Raw genomic sequence first — 20372 nt, 5'->3', positions numbered from 1 at the left:
TCCTGGGCAAACCAGGCCACATGGTCACCCTCCTTTAAAAAGCTTACATTTGAGCTGAGACATTAGTGATGATAAGAAACCTGCAGTGAAGTCACCAGAGGCCAAGGAAGAGGAATGCTCCTTCACAGGGAGGCCCAGACTGGGTGTGCTTTACTAGGTAATGTGTGGGGGAAGATAAAGCAGGTAAAAGTGTTGCCACAGCAGCCTTTGTACAGTCCAAGGGCCACCTTCACACTGTGCCTTTTTATGGCTCTTATATTCTTTTTTTTTTTTGAGATGGAGTCTTGCTCTGTCACCCAGGCTGGAGTGCGGTGGCACGATCTCGGCTCACTGCAAACTCTGCCTCACGGGTTCAAGCGATTCTCCTGCCTCAGCCTCCTGAGTAGCTGGGATTACAGGCATGTGCCACCACACCTGGCTAATTTTTTATATTTTTAGTAGAGACAGGGTTTCACCATATTGGCCAGGCTGGTTTCAAACTCCTGACCTCGTGATCCGCCCGCCTCAGCCTCCCAAAGTGCTGGGATTACAGGCATAAGCCACCGTGCCCGGCTTATGGCTCTTATATTCTTAACGGACAGCCAAGAATCAAGTGAACAAGATGATTTCAGATAATGCTGTTTTAAAGGAAGTAAAATAGGATCATAGGAAACAATAATGAATTAAGGGGCATCTTTAGGTGTTGAATGGGGAATCTGATTAGGTGGGCGATAACCTATCAGATTTGGAACAGTCCAGGTAGTTTTTCAGAGATCCAGCGGTTTGGTGACATTTTAGTCAGCTTCCCCTGTTTTATGTAATCTTGTGAAATGAGCAGATTGAGTTGGGTGTGGAGATGGACCTGATCTGACAAAACATTTGGTTAGCAAAGGTTAGAATGGTGACCTTTTACATTTATATGACTTTTAAAAAATTGGTAAATTGGTGACTTTAAAAGTAAAAAATAAATTGCTGGTGTTAAAAAGCATGAGATTCAAGAAAAGATAGAAATGAATATTTTTTTCTTAGTGTTTTATGTAGTTTCATCCTCATTTAAAGAATCACATTTTGCATGTGACTGAAGTCATGAACACTTACAAGAGCCTTTGGTTTTTAGTGATTTTTAATGTATACCTTAAATTCATAGGTGTTTTTATTTATAAGGACTTTGATGTATATTAGCTAATTTTTCCTTGAGATGTAAGAAGGATCCAGAATTTGTGAAATACTGATTTTAGAAATAGGAGAATTCCATAAGAGAATTCCCTAAAATCAAAATAAACTACTTTAGATATTCTTTAGATAGCCCTTTAAATCTCTTTTGGTCTGGAGTTCTAGGAGGCTGAACTTGTGAGTAGTATATTTGTTATATTTGTTTTTATTTTCTTAGCCAAGTAACCTGGGAAGCCTTAGTAATATTTTTGTTTTGTTTGTTTATTCATTAACAGTATTTGTAATTATGGGTTGGAAGTTGTAATAGTGTAAAATTTTCAAGGTGGGATTTTAAAAACCAGACCACATTTAGAAATTGATTCCTGATTGAGCTACCTTTTATGAACCCTAATAGTTCTTCTACCTTGGTTAGAAAAGTTGTTTGGTTGTCTTTTTTTTTGTTTTTTTAATGAGAATTTAGGACAGGACAGGATTTGGATGTGTTAAGTATACATTTTATGCAGTGAAATTATTATTTAGTATTTATCCCTCAGTTTCTTCTTTGAGAGTAATTATCTAGAAATAAGTGAAGAAAATAGTTAAAAAGTTGTGTTGTCTTACAACATTTTCTGCTATCTAGAAAGTAATTGCTGTAATCTAGCTTGTTTTATTTAGTAGAGTGTTACTTAGTACATGTATTTCTTTTTTTTTTTTTTTGAGACAGAGTCTCGCACTGTCGCCCAGGCTGGAGTGCAGTGGCGCGATCTCGGCTCACTGCAAGCTCCGCCTCCCGGGTTCATGCCATTCTCCTGCCTCAGCCTCTCCGGAGTAGCTGGGACTACAGGCACGCGCCACCACGCCTGGCTAATTTTTTGTATTTTTAGTAGAGACAGCGTTTCACCGTGGTCTCGATCTCCTGACCTCGTGCTCCGCCTGCCTCGGCCTCCCAAAGTGCTGGGATTACAAGCGTGAGCCACCGCGCCCGGCCTAGTACATGTGTTTCTATATTCTTTCTTCTAAAATATAGATTGTGAAAATGAGAAAAACCAATGTACATTTGCTTTGGAACTACCCTCAGTAGATGCAGACTCTAAAGCAGTAGTTTCTTTTTTGAGATGGAGTCTCTCTCTGTCGTCCAGGCTGGAGTGCAGTGGTGTGATCTCAATTCACTGCAACCTCCGCCTCCCAGGTTCAAGCGACTCTCCTGCCTCAGACTCCCGAGTAGCTGGTATTACAGGCACGCGCCATCACACCCAGTTAATTTTTTTGTATTTTTAGTAGAGATGGGGGTTTCATCATGTTGGCTAGGCTGGTCTCAAACTCCTGACCTCAAGTGATCCTCCTGTCTCGGCCTTCCAAAGTGCTGGGATCACAGGCATGAGCCACTGTGCCCGGCCATGAAAGCAGTAGTTTCATTTAGTTTATATATACATATCATTGCCTTTCTTGGCCTAGAGAAAAACTACTGTTTTCACATGACCTCTTCCGAATTCTAATAATGCAGAGCTATATGCCTGTTCGTGTATTGGTTGGTGTGTACAGTTGTTTTACTTTGGTACCATTGAATGCCATGTATTCAGTCTATTTTATAGTATGTTTTTGTAGTGTTTTCAAAAATAATTACTAAGCTTTTTTTTTAGGCATGTTTAATGTGTTTACAACAATTGATATGAAGAAAACTGTACTTGAGCATCTTAATTCTAAAGGGAAAGTAAAATTGTTTGAATTTTATACCCTGAAGTGTAATTGTATTAAGTGAACAAATTATTTTTTCCAGGCAGACTCCAGGTTAAAAGCGCTTAATGCAACATTCAGAGTGAAAAACCCAGACAAGTAAGGTTTTGTTTTAATAACAGTTACAATGTTGTTTTGAATGGTGCTATCAATCTATTTAATTTTTCATTTCTGAATGTATGCACTTTATTTGCTAAATAGTTTACATATTCACATTTAGTGAAATCCTTTTAAAGTCTAAAACTGAATTTGAAATTTGATAACTTGATTAGGGGTATGATTGTGACTGAAGTTTTATAAAATTAAACCATTGCTTTTTTCTAGAAGGGTTTGTTAAGTGTTGTTGCAAATATCAGAAAAATGAGAAAAGTAATTTTAATTTTATAGTTTTCCTTATATGATTTTGCTTGTTAAATATGCACAGCTCAAGATAAGAAAATTATATACTTTTTACATATACTTAATAATGAACCGTCTAGTTTGTATACCAAGAAAATTTCACGAAGGTATATGACAAATACTTGATTTTATTAATATCAGCTAGTATTTGTGAGAGCATTTCCATAGTAAAAGAAGCCAGTGTATTCAGAAATTACTTAACATGGGGTGGGACCTATGTATTTAAGATTTTGGTTTTGCTTAATCTTTAAATTTGGTGGATAATTCAAACTCTACATTATATGGACCTTTACTTGGCAATTTGGTTCAGTTAGAGTTTTTTAATTGGATATGTGCTTAGGCAGATGAGGCTTTTTTGTTTTGGAGGACCAAATTTATGAGATCTGTTAGAATTTCTCTAGTGAATCCTTCAGCACTAATTTCTACATTGTGTAAATTCTTATCAGACAAAGGTGGGGTCTGCATATTCTGATGACCTATTATGCCTGACTTTATAAACCATAACATATTAACAAAATGCCCCTGATTTTTCATATAAATTTTGAATATAAAATCTAAATGAATATTTTTAAATTTTGGTAATTAGGAGGTTGTGATGGTAACTTGAGTTTTTTCATTTTCATTTTTTTATTTTTTGAGGCAGAGACTTGCTCTGTCGCCCAGGCTGGAGTGTAGTGGCGTGATCCCTGCTCACTGCAACCTCTGCCTCCCGGGTTCAATCAATTCTCCTGCCTCCGCCTCCCGAGTAGCTAGGATTATAGGCACCCCCTACAACGCCCAGTTAATTTTTGTATTTTAGTAGAGATGGGGTTTCGCCGTGTTAGCCAGGCTGGTCTCAAACTCCTGACTTCAAGCAATCCACCCGCCTTGGCCTCCCAAAGTTCTGGGATTACAGGTGTGAGCCACCATGCCTGGCCTTTTTTTTTTTTTTTTTAATAGACTATTTTTTTTTACAGCAGTTACAGGTTTAGTAGAGTTAGCAAAATTGAGTGGAGTATACAGAGAATTCCCAAATACCTTCTCTCCACACCCCTCCCCATTGACCTGTCACAGCCTCCCTAACTATCAGCATCCCACACCAGAGAGCTGTGTTTGTTACAGTTGATGAACCTACATTGAAACAGCATTATCAGCAAAGACCATCATTTATGTTAGGGTTCACACTTGGTGTTGGGCAGTTTTTGAGTTTGGACAAATGGATAATGACGTGTATCCACCATTATCATTTTATACAGAATAGTATTACTGTCCTAAAAATCCTCTCTACTGCACCTGTTCATCTCCTCCCTCAACCCCTGGGAATCACTGATCTTTTTATTATCGCTATAGTTTTGTTTTTTTTTTTTTTTGGAATGTCACATCATATACAGTATGTCAACATTGAGATTGGCTTCTTTCACTTAATTTGCATCTATGGTTCCCTTGAGGTTTTTATAAGTATTATACTAACATGCATGGTATATAAGAGGTGTTCTCTAGATTAAGAACTAAAATTATAAGTCACCCTCAAAAAAAGCTCTGGAAAACTTAGTAAGCTAAGTGTATGACTTTGGTGGCTATACATCCATTAGAGAATCATTTTTGATTGATATTTTGATAATATTTTTGATTAATACTAGTATTTTGTCAATTAGTATTTTTCAGTTGAATGAAAAATATTTTGTCAATTGAATGTTTTTCCTCCCTTTTCTGACCCAGCCAGGTTTTCTGAACTGCTGAATTTTATTTACTATCCATATTGTGTGTAGAATTTTAAGTTTAATATGACCAATAATGTCACCAAGGCATTTTTTTTGCCCTTATGTTCTTGCTAAAGTGTATAATTGCTGTGTAATTAGTAACAGGATTTGTTTGTCTTAAATTCTGGATAATTGTGTATATTGGTCATTGTTATATCAGATTCTTAATATGTAGAATCTCTTCTAGATCTAGCTGTTACAATAGATTTTTTATATTATTATTAAAATATATTACTAAAATAGTTTTGTTATTTCCTAAAATTCAGAAAACCAGAAAGATTGTTATAGAGGGATTACAAAGTGATGCTTCTAGTACTCGCTTCATTCATGTTTATCTTTCCTCAAACTAGACTGTTAAGAGCAGTGAGTGGGAGGGCCTGGAGTCTTCTACTTTTATGTGGCCTTAGGTACTCTGTAAATGCTTTCTTTTGCATATTGGATTGCATATACATATATATGTATACACACACATATATATATATTTTTGAGATGCAGTCTCACTATGTTGCTCAGGCTGGTCTGGAACTGCTGGGCTCAACAATCCTCCGCCTCAGCCTCTAGAATAGCTGGAACTACCTGCGGATGCCACTGTGCCTGGCTTGTATATTTTTCTTAAAAGAGATGTGCCCAAGGTCTATCTCCATTTATTGAGCATCTTATATTGTTGCAAATAAACTAAACCCACTAAGTCAAAATCTAGGTGGTAAACTGACCGGATTATATAAGTAACGTACTCTCTTTTATTTGAGACGAGGTCTCTCTGTGTCGCCCAGGCTGGAGTGCAGTGCTGCTATCTCAGCTCACTGCAAGCTCCGCCTCCCAGATTCACGCCATTCTCCTGCCTCAGCCTCCTGAGTAGCTGGGACTATAGGCACCCGCCACCATGCCCGGCAATCTCCTGTCCCTAGTAGAAGTAAACAATACTAACCACTCATGTACTGTGCTACATTGCATAGTAGAAGTTTCATCTAATGTGGCCAGTTTTTCTTGGCTGAAAAAAAATCTATGTAACTTAACTCATACGTAAAGTGATAGTTTTTTTCTTTTAAAAGAAAACCAGTTAGATAATTGAGGTTATGATATGTTCAGGTTATTCCTCGAGCTTCTAAATATCAGGTTATATCATTTTGTTATGCTGAGTTTGGGGCAGGAAGTATGGATAGAGAAAAATCTATATAGTGAGTTTTCTTCAAGGAGCTCAAGGTACATCGTATTAAGAATGCTTACAGAGGCCAGGTGCGGTGGCTTACGCCTGTAATCCCAGCACTTTGGGAGGCCGAGGTGGGTGGATCACGAGGTCAGGAGCTCGAGACCCACCTGGCCAACATGGTGAAATCCCGTCTCTACTAAAAATACAAAAATTAGTTGGGTGTGGTGGGGCACACCTGTAATCCCAGCTACTCAGGAGGCTGAGGCAGGAGAATTGCTTGAACCTGGGAGGCGGAGGTTGCAGTGAGCCGAGATCACGCCATTGCACTCCAGTCTGGGCAACAGAGCAAGACTCCGTCTCAAAAAAACAGAATGCTTACAGATAGGGAGGCAAGAACCAAAGTGTAGAAACTAGAAGAAGAGGAGGGTGGGGAGTGGACTGTCATTTATGATTTCTAACAGTCACTCAGACTACAGTTTCTTTTCTTTCAGGGCTTTATCTTAGGTTAGTTGCACAAGTTGTAAAGAAGCATAAGACAATCTGTATGGCTTGATTTATTTTCAGTATAATAGCTAGGTAGAGAAAACTACAGCCGTATGCAAATATGAACTCCAAATAAGGCCGGGCACGGTGGCTCATGTCTCTAATCCCAGCACTTTGGGAGGCCAAGGCAGGCGGATCACTTGAGGCCAGGAGTTCAAGACCAGCCTGGCCAACATAGTGAAACCCTGTCTCTACCAAAACTACAAAAATTAGCCAGGCATGGTGGCACATGCCTGTAATCCCAGCTACTTGGGGGGCTGAGGCACGAGAATAACTTGAACCGGGAAGGTGGAGGCTGCAGTGAGTTGAGATTGTGCCAGTGCACTTCAGCCTGGGTGGCAGAATTGAGACTCTGTCTAAAAAAAAAAAGGAAAGCCATATAAGATAGATAAGTTATACCCCAAGCTGTGTTTTTGCCTTTGTTGTTTTTGAGACAAAGTCTTGCTCTGTTACCCAGGCTGGGGTGCAGTGGTATGATCTCAGCTCACTGCAGCCTCGACCTCCCAGGCTCAAATGATCCTCCCATCTCAGCCTTCCACGTAACTGGGACTATAGGCAAGTGCCATCACGCCTGGCTGGCTGGTTTTTTGTTTTTGTTTTTGTTTTTTTTTGGAGATGGAGTCTCACTCTCGCCAAGCTGGAGTGCAGTGGCGTGACCTTGGCTCACTGCAACCTCTGCCTCCCGGGTTCAAGCAATTCTCTCTGCCTCAGCCTCCCAAGTAGCTGGGATTACAGGCGCCCACCACCACGCCCAGCTAATTTTTGTATTTTTAGTAAAGACGGGGTTTCATCATGTTGGCCAGGCTGGTCTCGCACTCCTGACTTCAGGTGATCCACCCGGCCTGGCTAATTTTTTGTACTTTTTGCAGAAACAGGGTCTCACCAGCTCAGGCTGGTCTCAAGTGATCCTCCCACCTTGGCCTCCCAAAGTGCTGGGATTACATATGTGAGCCACTGCACCTAGCCATGTTTTTGCCTTTGAGATTGGAGAGAAGCATTCTCAAAAAGCCTTGATGGAGGGTCTTTTCAACATGAGTCTTGAGAAATGGATGACATCTGATTAGGAGAGGCACCTGTCCAGGCTTACTTACTAAAAGTATGTTAAAGAATATGGAGAATAAGGCCAGACATGGTAGCTCACACCTGTAATTCCAGCACTTTGAGAGGCCAAGGTGGGCAGATCACTTGAGGTCAGAAGTTCGAGGGCAGCCTGGCCAACATGGTGAAACCCCGTCTCTACTAAAAGTATAAAAATTAACCAGGCGTGGTGGCACATACCTGTAATCCCAGATACTCGGGAGGCTGAAATGGGAGAATCACTTGAACTCAAGGGGCAGAGGTTGCAGTGAGCCAAGATCGTGCCACTGCACTCCAGGCTGGGTGATAGAACTAGACCCCTTCTCAAAAAGAATATGGAAAATAAAGGGAAGCATAAAGCCTGTAATGGCAATAGGTGTACTTTGAGGAGAATAGAAAATATGGCTGATTCAGGCCATAGGACATATTGGGTTTGGATATAGACAACCTCAAACTAGAGTCTTATCAGAGTCTGCATTTACACGTTCACTTTTGCATGTCTCTAAGACAGGGATTTTAGATAGTTAGTATTTCAGGAGGGAAGTTTTATGTCACCATCTTCCTAGTATGGACTGTCCTCTTTTTAAACTCCCTCTTTTCAAGTGAAACTGCAACATTCTGACGTTATATATGATTTTTAGTCTTTAATATTTCTCTAAGAACACCTAATCATTTATGATAAGATTCCTCATTTTAATATGCAGACATTCTAGATTTTGACTTGGGCTAAGAAGTTATACCCTCGTTTTCAGAAAATTCATTCCTTTATTTCTTAAACATACATTGTTATCTAAGACTTGATGAATTTTTCACTCTTCACCTTTAGGTCTTCTGATTTCCCAGTAATTGTGATTTTTTTCAAAGGTGCACATCTGTCTCTGTCCCCTAGGTGTTTAGAATCTTTTAGCCCTGACTTTCTGGTGATGTGATCACCTGGGGATGATTTGTGTTGTCACTCCTCTCCCCTCACAAGAGATTGTACCAATGTGTTAATCAAACAGAGAAACTTTAGTGTGCCTTTTATGTTCTGTGACCAAAGGTGTTAAGACCTTTCAACTCCAGAAACCTCTGCTTCACCTAATTTAAGTATTCTGAGGCTTACTGTTTATATTCTTATACATTTCTCATATCCAAATATGACAGCTAAGAATTTTGTAGTCATGCCAGATCCTGAGTATGGAAGCTGACAAAGAAACATTTTTAGGGGACCTAGTCAGTTCTGGAGAAGCTCCAGAAGACCTGATCTTTAGAATTTCTAGCTCCTGGGACCCAGCACAGGAAGATCTGATTAGAGTTTAACAAAGTATTAGCCTCTTGAAACTTAAATTCAAATCATAAAACTTCTAAGGGAAAATTGTACCAGCTCAGTTGTAACTGGCTCTATGTAAAGAAAGCCGCTCACAGTTATCTGAGATTTTATATATTTATATAAAATACATATTTATATATATTTATATATAAATTTAATTTTATTTAAATGTTTTGGAGTACATAATATATTCTTATGGTTAACCAGATATATATGTCGATTGATAAGTACGGAAAAGTTGTACAGTGAAAAGTCTCATTCCTGTTCCTCTCTATCCATTTCCCCTCCCCAGAGAGTAACACCATGTTAGTTTTTAGGTTTATATTCCTTCAAAGTTTTATCCTACAAATGCAAGTGTACATTTTCCACCTTCCATCTTGGATATAAAGGGAGATTTGTACTGTACTTAATTGGGAGCCAATCTTGCCAACTCTTTTATCCCTAAATTATTTTCCTTGCTGAAAAACACTGCCCTGGGGGAGTAAGAGTGGTTAAGTATTTTATCTAGTGATTTGATGTCCTCAACTTCACCACTGCCTCTTTATTTCAATGAACCACAGTAACTGAATACTTGGGGTCTGTGAAAAGTTTTTTAAGCCACATTACAGAGTTTGGACTTTGTCTCAGGATCAGCGGATAACCTTTGCAGTAGAAAGCTGCTTAAAAGCAAGGGGGTGGTATAGATTTGGACTTTGGAAGATCATCCAAGCAGAGTGGACAGTAGATTAGAGGAGTGTGGGAGTGGGCTAGGAGGCCAGTCAGGAGGACTGGTGAGAGATGATGATGCTAATCTGAATTTAGGGCATTGGCAGAGAGACCAGAGAAAAGTGAGTGGATTGGGGCAATGTTTAGGAGGTAGAATCAACAGACTGGGCAATTAGTGGGATGCATGAGGTGAAGGAGAGGAGAAGGAAATACAGATGGCGCTCAGGTTTTCATTCTTTAGAGTGCAAGGGAGCACAAGGGAAAGATTTGAGGAGTAGTGGAGGATAGGTTGAGCTTTGGCTATGGAAGCAAGTACAAATGTCTACTAAATCAGTTGGTTTTATAGATCTGGAGTTAAGAGAGATTTGGGCTGATGGTAGAAATTTGGAATTTAGCAATATGTAGATCATAATCGTGAAGCTTTGTGAATGACAAGTCACATAGGAATGTATAGATTGAAAGACTGATTGGAAGATAGCTGAGGACCCAGGACTGAACCTTGAAGAATGCCAGCACTTTAAGGATGTTTTCAAAGTATAACTACCTGAGGTCAGCTGGGCATGGTGATGCCCATATGTAGTCTCAGCTGTTTGGGAGGCTGAGGCAGGTGGATCAAGGGCTGCAGTGAGCTAGGATCAAGCCACTGCATTCCAACCTGGGTGACACAGTACCGGGCCTTTAAAAAAAAAAAGAAGGAAAGAAAAATAAAGTATAACCTGAGGACTACCAGCATGTGAATCCTGTGGATGAGCTATAAAATTCAGATTCAGATTCCTGAGTCCCACGAGGACCTTGATGTATTCACATCCCTCTGAGAGACCATCAGTAGTGTTTTTAAGAAACATTTCGACCAGGCATGGTGGCTCACGCTTGTAATCCCAGCACTTTGGGAGGCCAAGGCAGGCGATCACCTGAGGTTGGGAGTTCAAGACCAGCCTGACCAACATGGAGAAACCCTGTCTCTACTAAAGAGAGACGGGTGTGGTGGTACATGCCTATAATCCCAGATACTCGGGAGGCTAAGGCGGGAAAACTGCTTGAACCCGGGAGGCGGAGGTTGCGGTGAGCCAAGATTGCGCCATTGCACTCCAGTCTGGGCAACAAGAGTGAAACTCTGTCTCAAAAAAAAAAAAAAAAAGATTTCAGGAATTTTTTGCAGACTACAGTTGGAGATATAAGAGATGGGTGAAGGAAGTGAGTACTACAAAAGAAGCTTCAGGAGTGACCAGAGAGTGAAATAAAAGGAAAGCCATGAGAAAGTAATACTGACAAGGAAACAGATTTTTGAGGAGGAGGATGATGTCAGCTGTTGCATTGCCAAAAGGATCAAGTAAGAGGAGAACTAAGATTGATCACTGGATATTACAACATGAAAATAGTTGGTGACTTTGTCAGGAATATTTCCCTACTATATAGTGCTGGAGGCAGAAGCTAGATTCTCATAGGCTGTGCAGTATATGGGAATGGAAGAAGTGGTTATTGCTGGGGAAGTGATGCCTTGTGAAAGCTTGGCTATAAAAGGGGTGGATATTGACAGGGTGTTAATAGCTGGGTGTGTTGTCAAGGGAGTGTGTATTTTAATCTATGAGAGACCTGAGTTAATTGATATGCTGATGAGAAGAAGTTTATAGAGAAAGGAGGTCAGGAAACAGGAATATGGGGTGTAGCTGGAATGGAATCTAGAGCGTTAGATGGGAAGAAATCCTAGTGGGAGGGAAAAAATGATGTAGATATGGGGAAGTGTGTAAGTTGATTGGCAGGAGGTAGAGGTGGGAGTCGTTCCCATCTGATGGTTTTTGTTTATCTGTGAAGCTTGGTTGTTTGGAGAATGACAGATGGTGCATCAGAAGTTTTTGGTCCTTATGGAAAATGGCAGTTAATAGATGAGGGAAGCAAATTACTTGAGCAGAATTAAGATTGAGGTTAGAGACCATGAGTTTATGATTGCACCATAATGTATCTTTTAGCTCCTTAAAGTTTTTCCTGTTTTGTATTTTCAAAGTAGTTTTTCATACCAACAGATGTTTTTTATCTATCTCAGTTCCACGAGGTAAATTATGAAGTGTGATATCTTGACTTTCAAAATATCAACAGAAAATATCATTTTATTTTAGAGTTTTGGATTTATATTGGTGTGTAAATGTTTAAGGCCAGCATATGGTTAAATAGAATCAGTTTTGTTATTGTCGGGAACTACTGTTTTTTTCTTTCAGTTTTTGACTGCTTGTTTTCATTTGAAAAACGATGTTTTATTTGTTTCCTGTTTCAGGAGATTTACTGACCTTAAGCACTATAGTGATGAACTGCAGTCTGTCATCTCACATCTTCTTCGAGTCAGAGCTGTAAGTGGTCCCCAAAAGCTTTTTGATGCACATGAATAAGGAAGTGCTTCTCATGTAATCATTCTGTTTTCAAGTAGTAGGTGGTATTTACCATGAATAACTGATTTTTGCATTTGAATTTATATGTTCATCATCCAAACTGCACTTTTTTAAAATGTGCAATGGTTTCTGTCATAAACAACTCACTTAGCCTGTTTTCTCTCCATGGTTTGTAATAGAATAGTTGTTTTGGATGTTATCAAAAGGCCTGCCATTTCAGTGCTGGAATGTAAATAAGTGTAGGATTTTAGATCTACACATCATATTCCTTCATGTTTTTTTTTAAAGGTCTGTGAAATAGTTTATAGGTGTTAGGCCATCTTGTGTCTGTGCTCTTAAATTCTACCAAATAAACTAATTTCAGATAATAGTCTGCCATGACAAAAGGGACTAGAAATCAAGGAATAATAATTATACTTAACCATATAGTTCAGCTGTAATAGGCAAAGAGGGAAATACTTCTCAGTAAATTAATGTACCTGGAAAATGTACCATCCGCTCTGGTCCCTTGTGGCAACCTAGAAGGAACCTTAGAACATGCCTGTGCCAAAGGCATTGAAAGAGACTAGGATACCAGGTAAGGTCACATTTTATGCTGATTGGAATCTGGAATCCTCTTTGTTGTTGTTGTTGTTGTTGTTATTATTATTATTATTTTGAGATGGAGTCTCGCTCTGTCACCCAGGCTGGAGTGCAGTGGCACAATCTCAGCTCACTGCAACCTCCACCTCCCGGGTTCAAGCAATTCTCCTGCCTCAGCCTCCTGAGTAGCTGGGATTACAGGCATGCAGCACCATGCCTGGCTAATTTTTATTTTTAGTAGAGATGGGGTTTCACCATGTTAACGAGGCTGGTCTCGAACTCCTCCTGGCCCCAAGTGATCTGCCCACCTCAGCCTTCCAAAGAGCTGGGATTATAGTCATGAGCCACCATGCCTGGCCAGAATCCTCTTGAAATGAAATATATTGCCTGGAATTTGTTTTAATAAGAGTCCACCGATGAGCAGTGGAGAGTGGGGGCAGTTTTAGGAGAAATGAGTTTGGCCATATAGTAATTACTGAAGCTGGGTGTTGAGAAATGGAGGTATATCCTTCTGTTCTACATGCTTTTTGTATGTTTCAAGATTTCCATGACAGTACAGAAAAAATACAATAAAGGAAAAAATTCTTCTGAAGGTCTTATATTGTCTTGATCTCCAGTTTAACTGTTCAAGAGTATCGTTGGACTCTTTGAATAAATTATAAGATACCTTCTCATAAAAGTTACCTGCGAGAATTATTAGGCTAGAGTCAAGAACTGGGTATTAGAAAGGACTGTGGATTAATGAGATAAAATTTGTGGACCTTTGGTTGCCTAGAAATTACCCAGACAAATTAGGCAATAGTTCTCGTGGGAGGTGCAGATGGGGGACAAACATTCAGAGAATCTGCATTGTACCCTCACATTGCTTCTAGTTTTTTTTTTTTCTTAAGTGGTTTTTCAGCAACTTCTCTTTTCTTCCATGCTTAATATCTTAGTAGAGGATGACTGCTCAGCTTTTAGGAAGGAGGTTTGGTATCTAAAAGTACAGGGATCTAGAAAAGTTAGTGTTAGAATGACATTTTCCATCATATATTCTCTGGAATGCTAACCCTGTAAGATGTTCCCTACTGCAAACCGTATCTCCCTTGAGCAGTCATGATTCATATGTGGTGTTAAAGGTCTAAAAGGTCCTACAGAAAAAAAACTGTTAAATTTTATTGTCTCAGTGTTTCCCAACCTTACTTGATGATGGAACCACTTAAAAAAAAAAAGAAAAGAAAAACATTCAACACTGCACAGACTGCTCAAAAAATACTTGGGGGCCAGGCACAGTGGCTCATACCTGTAATCCCAGCACTTTGGGAGGCCAAGGTGGGCAGATCATTTGAGGTCAGGAGTTTGAGACCAGCCTGACCAGCATGGTCTTTACTAAAAATACAAAAACTAGCTGGGTGTGGTGGTGCATGCCTGTAATCCCCACTACTCGGGAGGCTGAGGTGGGATAATCGCTTGAACCCAAGAGGCAGAGATTGCAGTGAGCTGAGATCGTGCCACTGTACTTTAGCCTGGGAGACAGAGTGAGACTCCGTCTCAAAATAATAATAATAATAATAGTAATAATAATAATAATAAGAAGAAGAAGAAGAAGAAGAAGGAGGAAATGACATTCTAGAGAAATTAGTTTAGAGGTCTGGGGACAACCTGTAAGAGTTTCAAGTAGGAGTAGGACTATGAGCTTTGTCCTGAAAGCTGGTTCTAATGTAGGGGCCAGCATCTTTTTTCTGAAGGCCAGATGGGAGGTGTTTTCAGCTTTGTTAGCTTTATGGTTTCTGTTGCATCTATTCAGCTCCACTGTGAACCTGACAGTGCTCCAGTGAGACTCTGTTTACAAAACAAGTGGCAGACCTGTAGTGTGTTAACCCCTAGTCTAGTGGGTACGTGTTTCCTCAGAGCAGGCCAACAATAGATGGAAAACATTTTATGATCCTCATACACCTACTTGAAGTATTTGCAGTGGCGGTTCTGTCACTGTAAGATGAGATCTTGAAAGGGTTGATTTGTTCTATCATTAATGTCTAATTCTTCATACTCATGTTTGAGTAAGGAATCAGGGAGCTAATTTATCCTTAGAGCTTATACTTAGAAACTGTATACCAGAAATTTTTTCTAGAGCTTTTTGTAGGATGAGCCTTTGGTCTTCCAGTTTGTTTTCATAATGCTTTGGGGGAACGTAAAGCAAATTAATTACCATATTGAGGTTTTGTTTTAACTTGTAAAATTTCTGTGAATGGCTAGGCAGTACACATTTCAGTGATGTAAATTGTAATTCTGTTGTTATTAAAATAATGTGTTCGTTGGTTAGGAGTTATCTTTTGACAAAGTAGCATAGAAGTATATGCATGTATTCAGCATTTATATATAAAACTATATCTCAATAGAATTGAAAATGTATCCTTTCCCTTGGTTAATTCCACTTTGGGGATTTTATTATAAGGAAACAATCTGAAGGAAAAAGGCTTATTCTCAGAGATAACTTTTTATAATACTGAAAAATTAAGAATAACTGAATCCCAACAAGATTATTCAACAAGGAATGCTTGTATGTCTTATACACTACTTAGTGGAATTTTATGCAACTATTTATAGTGGTATTTATTAAATACCTGATGGGTAAGCATATTACCACTCTTGCTGTAGGCAATTTAAAAACAGTAATTAAAAACTTTGCAGAAAAAGAAGTACAAAAGTATAAGATATGATAAATATGGTAAGAGCACTGGTTTTAGTTTTAGGAGGATGGGATTTTCAGAGATTACTATTTTTCTTTTTTCTATTTCCAAGTTTATTGTAGTAAGCATGTTTTTTGTTTTTTGGGTCTTTTTTTTGGATGAGGATATAACTTTGACCTAAAAGCAATTTCTATTAAATATTTATTTCAGAGAGTAGCAGATCGACTCTATGGTGTATATAAAGTACATGGGAATTATGGTCGAGTTTTCAGGTAAGCATCATACAAACTTTAAAAATAATTAGCTTTAATTACCTTTTTGCCTGAAAACAATAATTCTTGAACATTTATGAGTGTGGAGAGAAGATTATTTCTTTTTTTGTTTGTTTTTGTTTTTTGAGATGGAGTTTCTCTCTTGTCACCCAGGCTGATGCAATGATGTGATCTCGGCTCACTGCAACCCCCGCCTCCTGGGCTCAAGTGATTCTCCTGCCTCAGCCTCCCCAGTAGCTGGGATTACAGGCATGCGCCACCACACTGGGCTAATTTTGTATTTTTAGTAGAGATGGGGTTTCACCGTGTTGGTCAGGCTGGTCTCGAACTCCTGACCTCAAGTGATCTGCCTGCCTAGGCCTCCGGAAATGCTGGGATTACAGGTATAAGCCACTGCACCCAGCCCTTTTTTTTTTTTTTTTTTTTTTTTTTGAGATGGAGTCTTGCTCTGTCGCCCAGGCTGGAATGCAGTGGCGCAATCTCAGCTCACTGCAACCTCTGCCTCCTGGTTTCAAGCAGTTCTCTGCCTCAGCCTCCCAAGTAGCTGGGATTACAGACACCTGCCACCACACCTGGCTATTTTTTTGTATTTTTAGTGGAGATGGGGTTTCACCATGTTGACCAGGCTGGTCTTGAACTCCTGACCTCGTGATCCACCCGCCTCGGCCTCCTAAAATGCTGGATTACAGGTGTATGCCACTGCACCCGGTTTTTTTTTTAATACAGGGTCTCACTTTGTCACCGAGGCTGGAGTGCAGTGGTGTGGTCTTGGCTCACTGCAACCTCTGCCTCTCAGGCTCTAGTGATCCTCCTGCTTCAGCCTCCCAAGTAGCTGAGACTACAGACACACATCACCATGCTCTGCTACTTTTTGTATTTTTTTGCGGAGATGAGACTTTACTATGTTGCCCAGGCTGATCTTGACCTCCTGAGCTCAGGTGATCCATTGGCTTCGGCCCCCCATAGTGCTAGGATTACAGACGAGTCACCATGCCTGGTCCCCTACTTCGGATTATTAAAAAACTTTCTCAGCCAGGCATGGTGGCTCATGCCTATAATCCCAGCACTTTGGGAGGCCAAGGCGGGTGGATCACCTGAAGTCAGGAGTTTGAGACCAGCCTGGCCAACATGGTGAAACCTCATCTCTACTAAAAATACAAAAATTAGCCAGGCATGGTGGTGGGCTCCTATAATCCCAGCTACTCAGGAGACTGACGCAGGAAAATCGCTTGAACCCAGGAAGTGAAGGTTGCAGTGAGCTGAGATCACGCCAGTGCACTCCAGCCTGGGCGGCAGAGTGAGACTCCATCTCAAAAAATGAAAAAAATTTTTTCTCAGGTGGCGGGTTCTAGGTGGGAAAAAAAATTCTCATTTCTTCTGTATTTTGTGGTTTCATAAATTTTTGATTCAGCTATAATTTATTTGAATGTAAGATGTGAGATAGAGATTTAAATTTATTTAATTCATTTATTAGAGTAGTAGGTTATCCATATGTCTTTGGTTGATCAATACATTAAAATTAAATGTCAGTTGAGACAGATCAAGGTTATATGACTTTTTTAATTAAAAGAAGCTTATTGATATTATAAAAATGTAAACTCTTCATAACTAGGACCAGGGTCTATGAAAATATATGGTCAACTGTAAAAGAATAGTATAATGGGAAGAAAGACAAATAGTATTATACTTTTTGAAGTCTACCTCATACTGTCTGACTTAATATTAATTGCTTTTAGATTTATGCACAAGTCATCTCTAATTTTTAGTATTATTCAAACTGGAACCCAATTAAGCTTGGGAACAATGCTTATTTAAAAACAAAAATTATATCCCATAGGAGACATGTGGGGGGGAATTAACATAAACTAAACATTCTCAAAGGTAGCACATTTATTATAGTTAATAAATGAACTTTTTAATTAATTTGAGAGGCAGGTAGACAAAAGATCAATTGGTTGAATCAAACTTTAAAGAAAATTATTTGCATTAATGCCACATGATAAATATTGTACATGTTTGTTTTTTTTTGCCAGCTTAATAAATTATTAGAAAGCCACTTTACATTTAAAAAATTTCATGAGGCTGGATGTGGTGGCTCTCATCTGTAATCCTAGCACTTTGGGAGGCCAAGGAAGGAGGATCGCTTGAGGCCAGGAGTTCAAGACAAGCCTTGGCAACATAGCAAGACCCCATCTCTACAAAAATAGTTTAAAAATTAGGCATGGTGGCACATGCCTATAGTCCTAGCTGCTTGGGAGGCTAAGATGGGAGGAACACTTGAGCCCAGGAGTTCAAGGTTATAGTGAGCTATGATCACACCACTGCACTCCAGCCCAGGTGACAGAGCAACACCCTGTCTCTCAAAAAAATAAAAACAAAAATAGATAATAAATAAAAACATCTTAGGACAACTGAGCCAGAAAGACCAGAGGTGGTTGAGGTAATTTAATCAAGACCTGAACTACAGCAGTTGCCAGTGAAGAATAAAGAGACCTAAATGATAGACTTACCAGTGGATTTTTTTCAGTCATTCAGCATACGGTAACTGAGCTCCTGTTACCATGGTAGGTGCCAAGAATACCAAGATTTAATTTAGGGCAGTTGAGTGCCTAAAGATTTGTGATAGAGAATGTAGGTGGAATGGTGGGTTTGGGGGATGAGGTTGAGGGTTCTCATGTGGATAAATTGCATTCTAACTAAAGATTTTTATTAAGCAGTTAGAAATTTGGATCAGGAATTTAAGAAGCTAGTGAGAATACGAGTTGTATATATAAAGTGTGTCCTTATAGAGTGATTTTTTAAAACATAGAGTTAGTTGATAATATTAGAGGGTTAGAGCAAGTCTACAGGAGACTCAAGGGAATATCTGCGTTCAGGGATCAGGCAAGAAATTGATGAGGAACATGGAGTATTCAAAGTCAAGCAAGTGAAGGGAACACTTCAATAACGCTTGGAGTTATACTGTAGAGAAATTGAATTTAGGCCAGGCACAGTGGCTCACGTCTGTAATCCCAGCACTTTGAGAGGCCAATGCGGGCAGATCACTTGAGGTCAGGAGTTCAAGACCAGCCTGGCCAATATGGTGAAACCTCATCTCTACTAAAAATACAAAAATTAGCCGGGCATGATGGCGTGTGCCTGTAATCCCAGCTACTTGGGAGGCTGAGGTGGGAAAATTGCCTGAACTAGGAGGTGGAGGTTGCAGTGAGCCGAGATTGTGCTGCTGCACTCCAGCCTGGGTGACAGAGCAAGACTCCATCTCAAAAAAAAAACAAAAAAGAGAATTGAGTTTAGATGAGAAGGGGGAAAATGGGTAAGTACATCTTTGGTGTTAATTTGGAAAGCAGTTTAAGTGGTATGATGTTATGTCCTAGTGATCCTAGGAATAAGAGGAAAGGATTAAGGAAGGAAAGACAGCAAGTTATTAATTAGTCTTTTAAGAAAGTCCCTACTCATGGATGTGAAGATGGCAACAGTAGACACCGGGAACTGCCAGAGCAGGGAGGGAGGGTGGGAGGAGACAAGGGTAGACAAACTAACTATTGGGCGCTGTGCTCACTGTGTGGGTGATGGGCTCGTTTGTATCTGAAATCTTCACACCATCCAGTGTACACATGTAACAAACCTGCACATGTACATGTACTTCCTGAGTCCAAAATGAAAGTTGAATTTTTTTTTTCAAAAGTGCCTGAGGAAAAAGATGAACTGTAGTTATTTTTGAAGGGTAATAAGACTTTTTTGAGAAGAGGCTGGGGCTGGGGTGGGATGGTGGACAGGGGAGGGATAGGAGCATGGACAAGGGAGAAGATAGGGAAGGTGCAGAGCTGTCTTAAGGCAGGGGAGAGGTGAGTTGTAGAAGGCACCGTGAAGTAGGTATCTTTTTTGAGAACAAGTTTGTGTAATTGTGTGGTTGTGGGGATTGAGGGGAATGACATTGGGCAGTCTGTCTCAAACAGTGCAGAGAATTCTCTTTTGGGGGTTGGAGGGAGGGGTGCCAATAATACTTAAACTTGTCCTACTGCAAAACCTCCTTTACCTCCCTTCACCAATTCACACGACATTGGCCAGAAGCAGCTGTACCAAGTGCAGGAACTCTCTGAAGGCTTGAGTTTTATCAATTCATGCAAAATCTACATTGTATGGATACTTTAATATTTATTTTTAAAAGTTTATTTTTCCCCTCTAATGTTTAAGTAAAATTTATTCTTCAGAAAGAGTGTACCATGTCTATTATATGGCTTCCAATATTCATGATGAAAACATCCCAGCTTGAGAAGCACTGATGAAGACAACACTTCGGAATGTGGAAAGGATTGCTGAGCAGCGCCAGTTTGTGGGAGATGGTTTTTATCTTTTCAGTGCTGCTGACCTTTAAGAGTAATGAAAAAATTCAAAAGTTGGGGACCACATAATCGGAAAAAAAATTAATTTGTTCTTTGGTTTGCAGTTTGAGAGGGGAAGAAATACAAAGCTGGTTTTATCAGCTTTTTTTTCTTAATTGAAATTTTTTCAATATATTCCTTAAGTAATTTTTGTAAAATTATGGCAATTGGAGGTTGGAGTGAGAGAATGGACTAAGAAAAAAGACTGAGCTGTGACTAGAAAAGGACTGACATGAAGCAACAGATGTTATGTAGGTGAGAAATGAGCAGGAATTAGGCTTACAGAGAAGAAACGGGAA

General features: G+C 39.6%; 1 protein-coding gene across 5 annotated transcripts in view; it reads left to right on the top strand.

Moving 5' to 3' along the window:
* The window catches only part of SNX4 (sorting nexin 4), a 73791-nt gene that overhangs the window by 28109 nt on the left and 25310 nt on the right, over window positions 1–20372 (top strand). For all 5 annotated transcript variants that reach the window (XM_001169563.7, XM_054680938.2, XM_054680935.2 and 2 more), the window contains exons 6-8: window positions 2909–2964; window positions 12057–12129; window positions 15630–15691. In XM_001169563.7, coding sequence (XP_001169563.2) covers window positions 2909–2964; window positions 12057–12129; window positions 15630–15691 — 191 coding nt within the window. The remainder of the gene's footprint in view (window positions 1–2908; window positions 2965–12056; window positions 12130–15629; window positions 15692–20372) is intronic.

Source organism: Pan troglodytes, chromosome 2, assembly GCF_028858775.2.
Source record: "Pan troglodytes isolate AG18354 chromosome 2, NHGRI_mPanTro3-v2.0_pri, whole genome shotgun sequence".
NCBI classification, from domain to species: Eukaryota; Metazoa; Chordata; class Mammalia; order Primates; family Hominidae; genus Pan; species Pan troglodytes.
The sequence above is the reverse complement of the archived record's forward strand: the minus strand, read 5'-3'. Positions and strand labels throughout refer to the sequence as shown.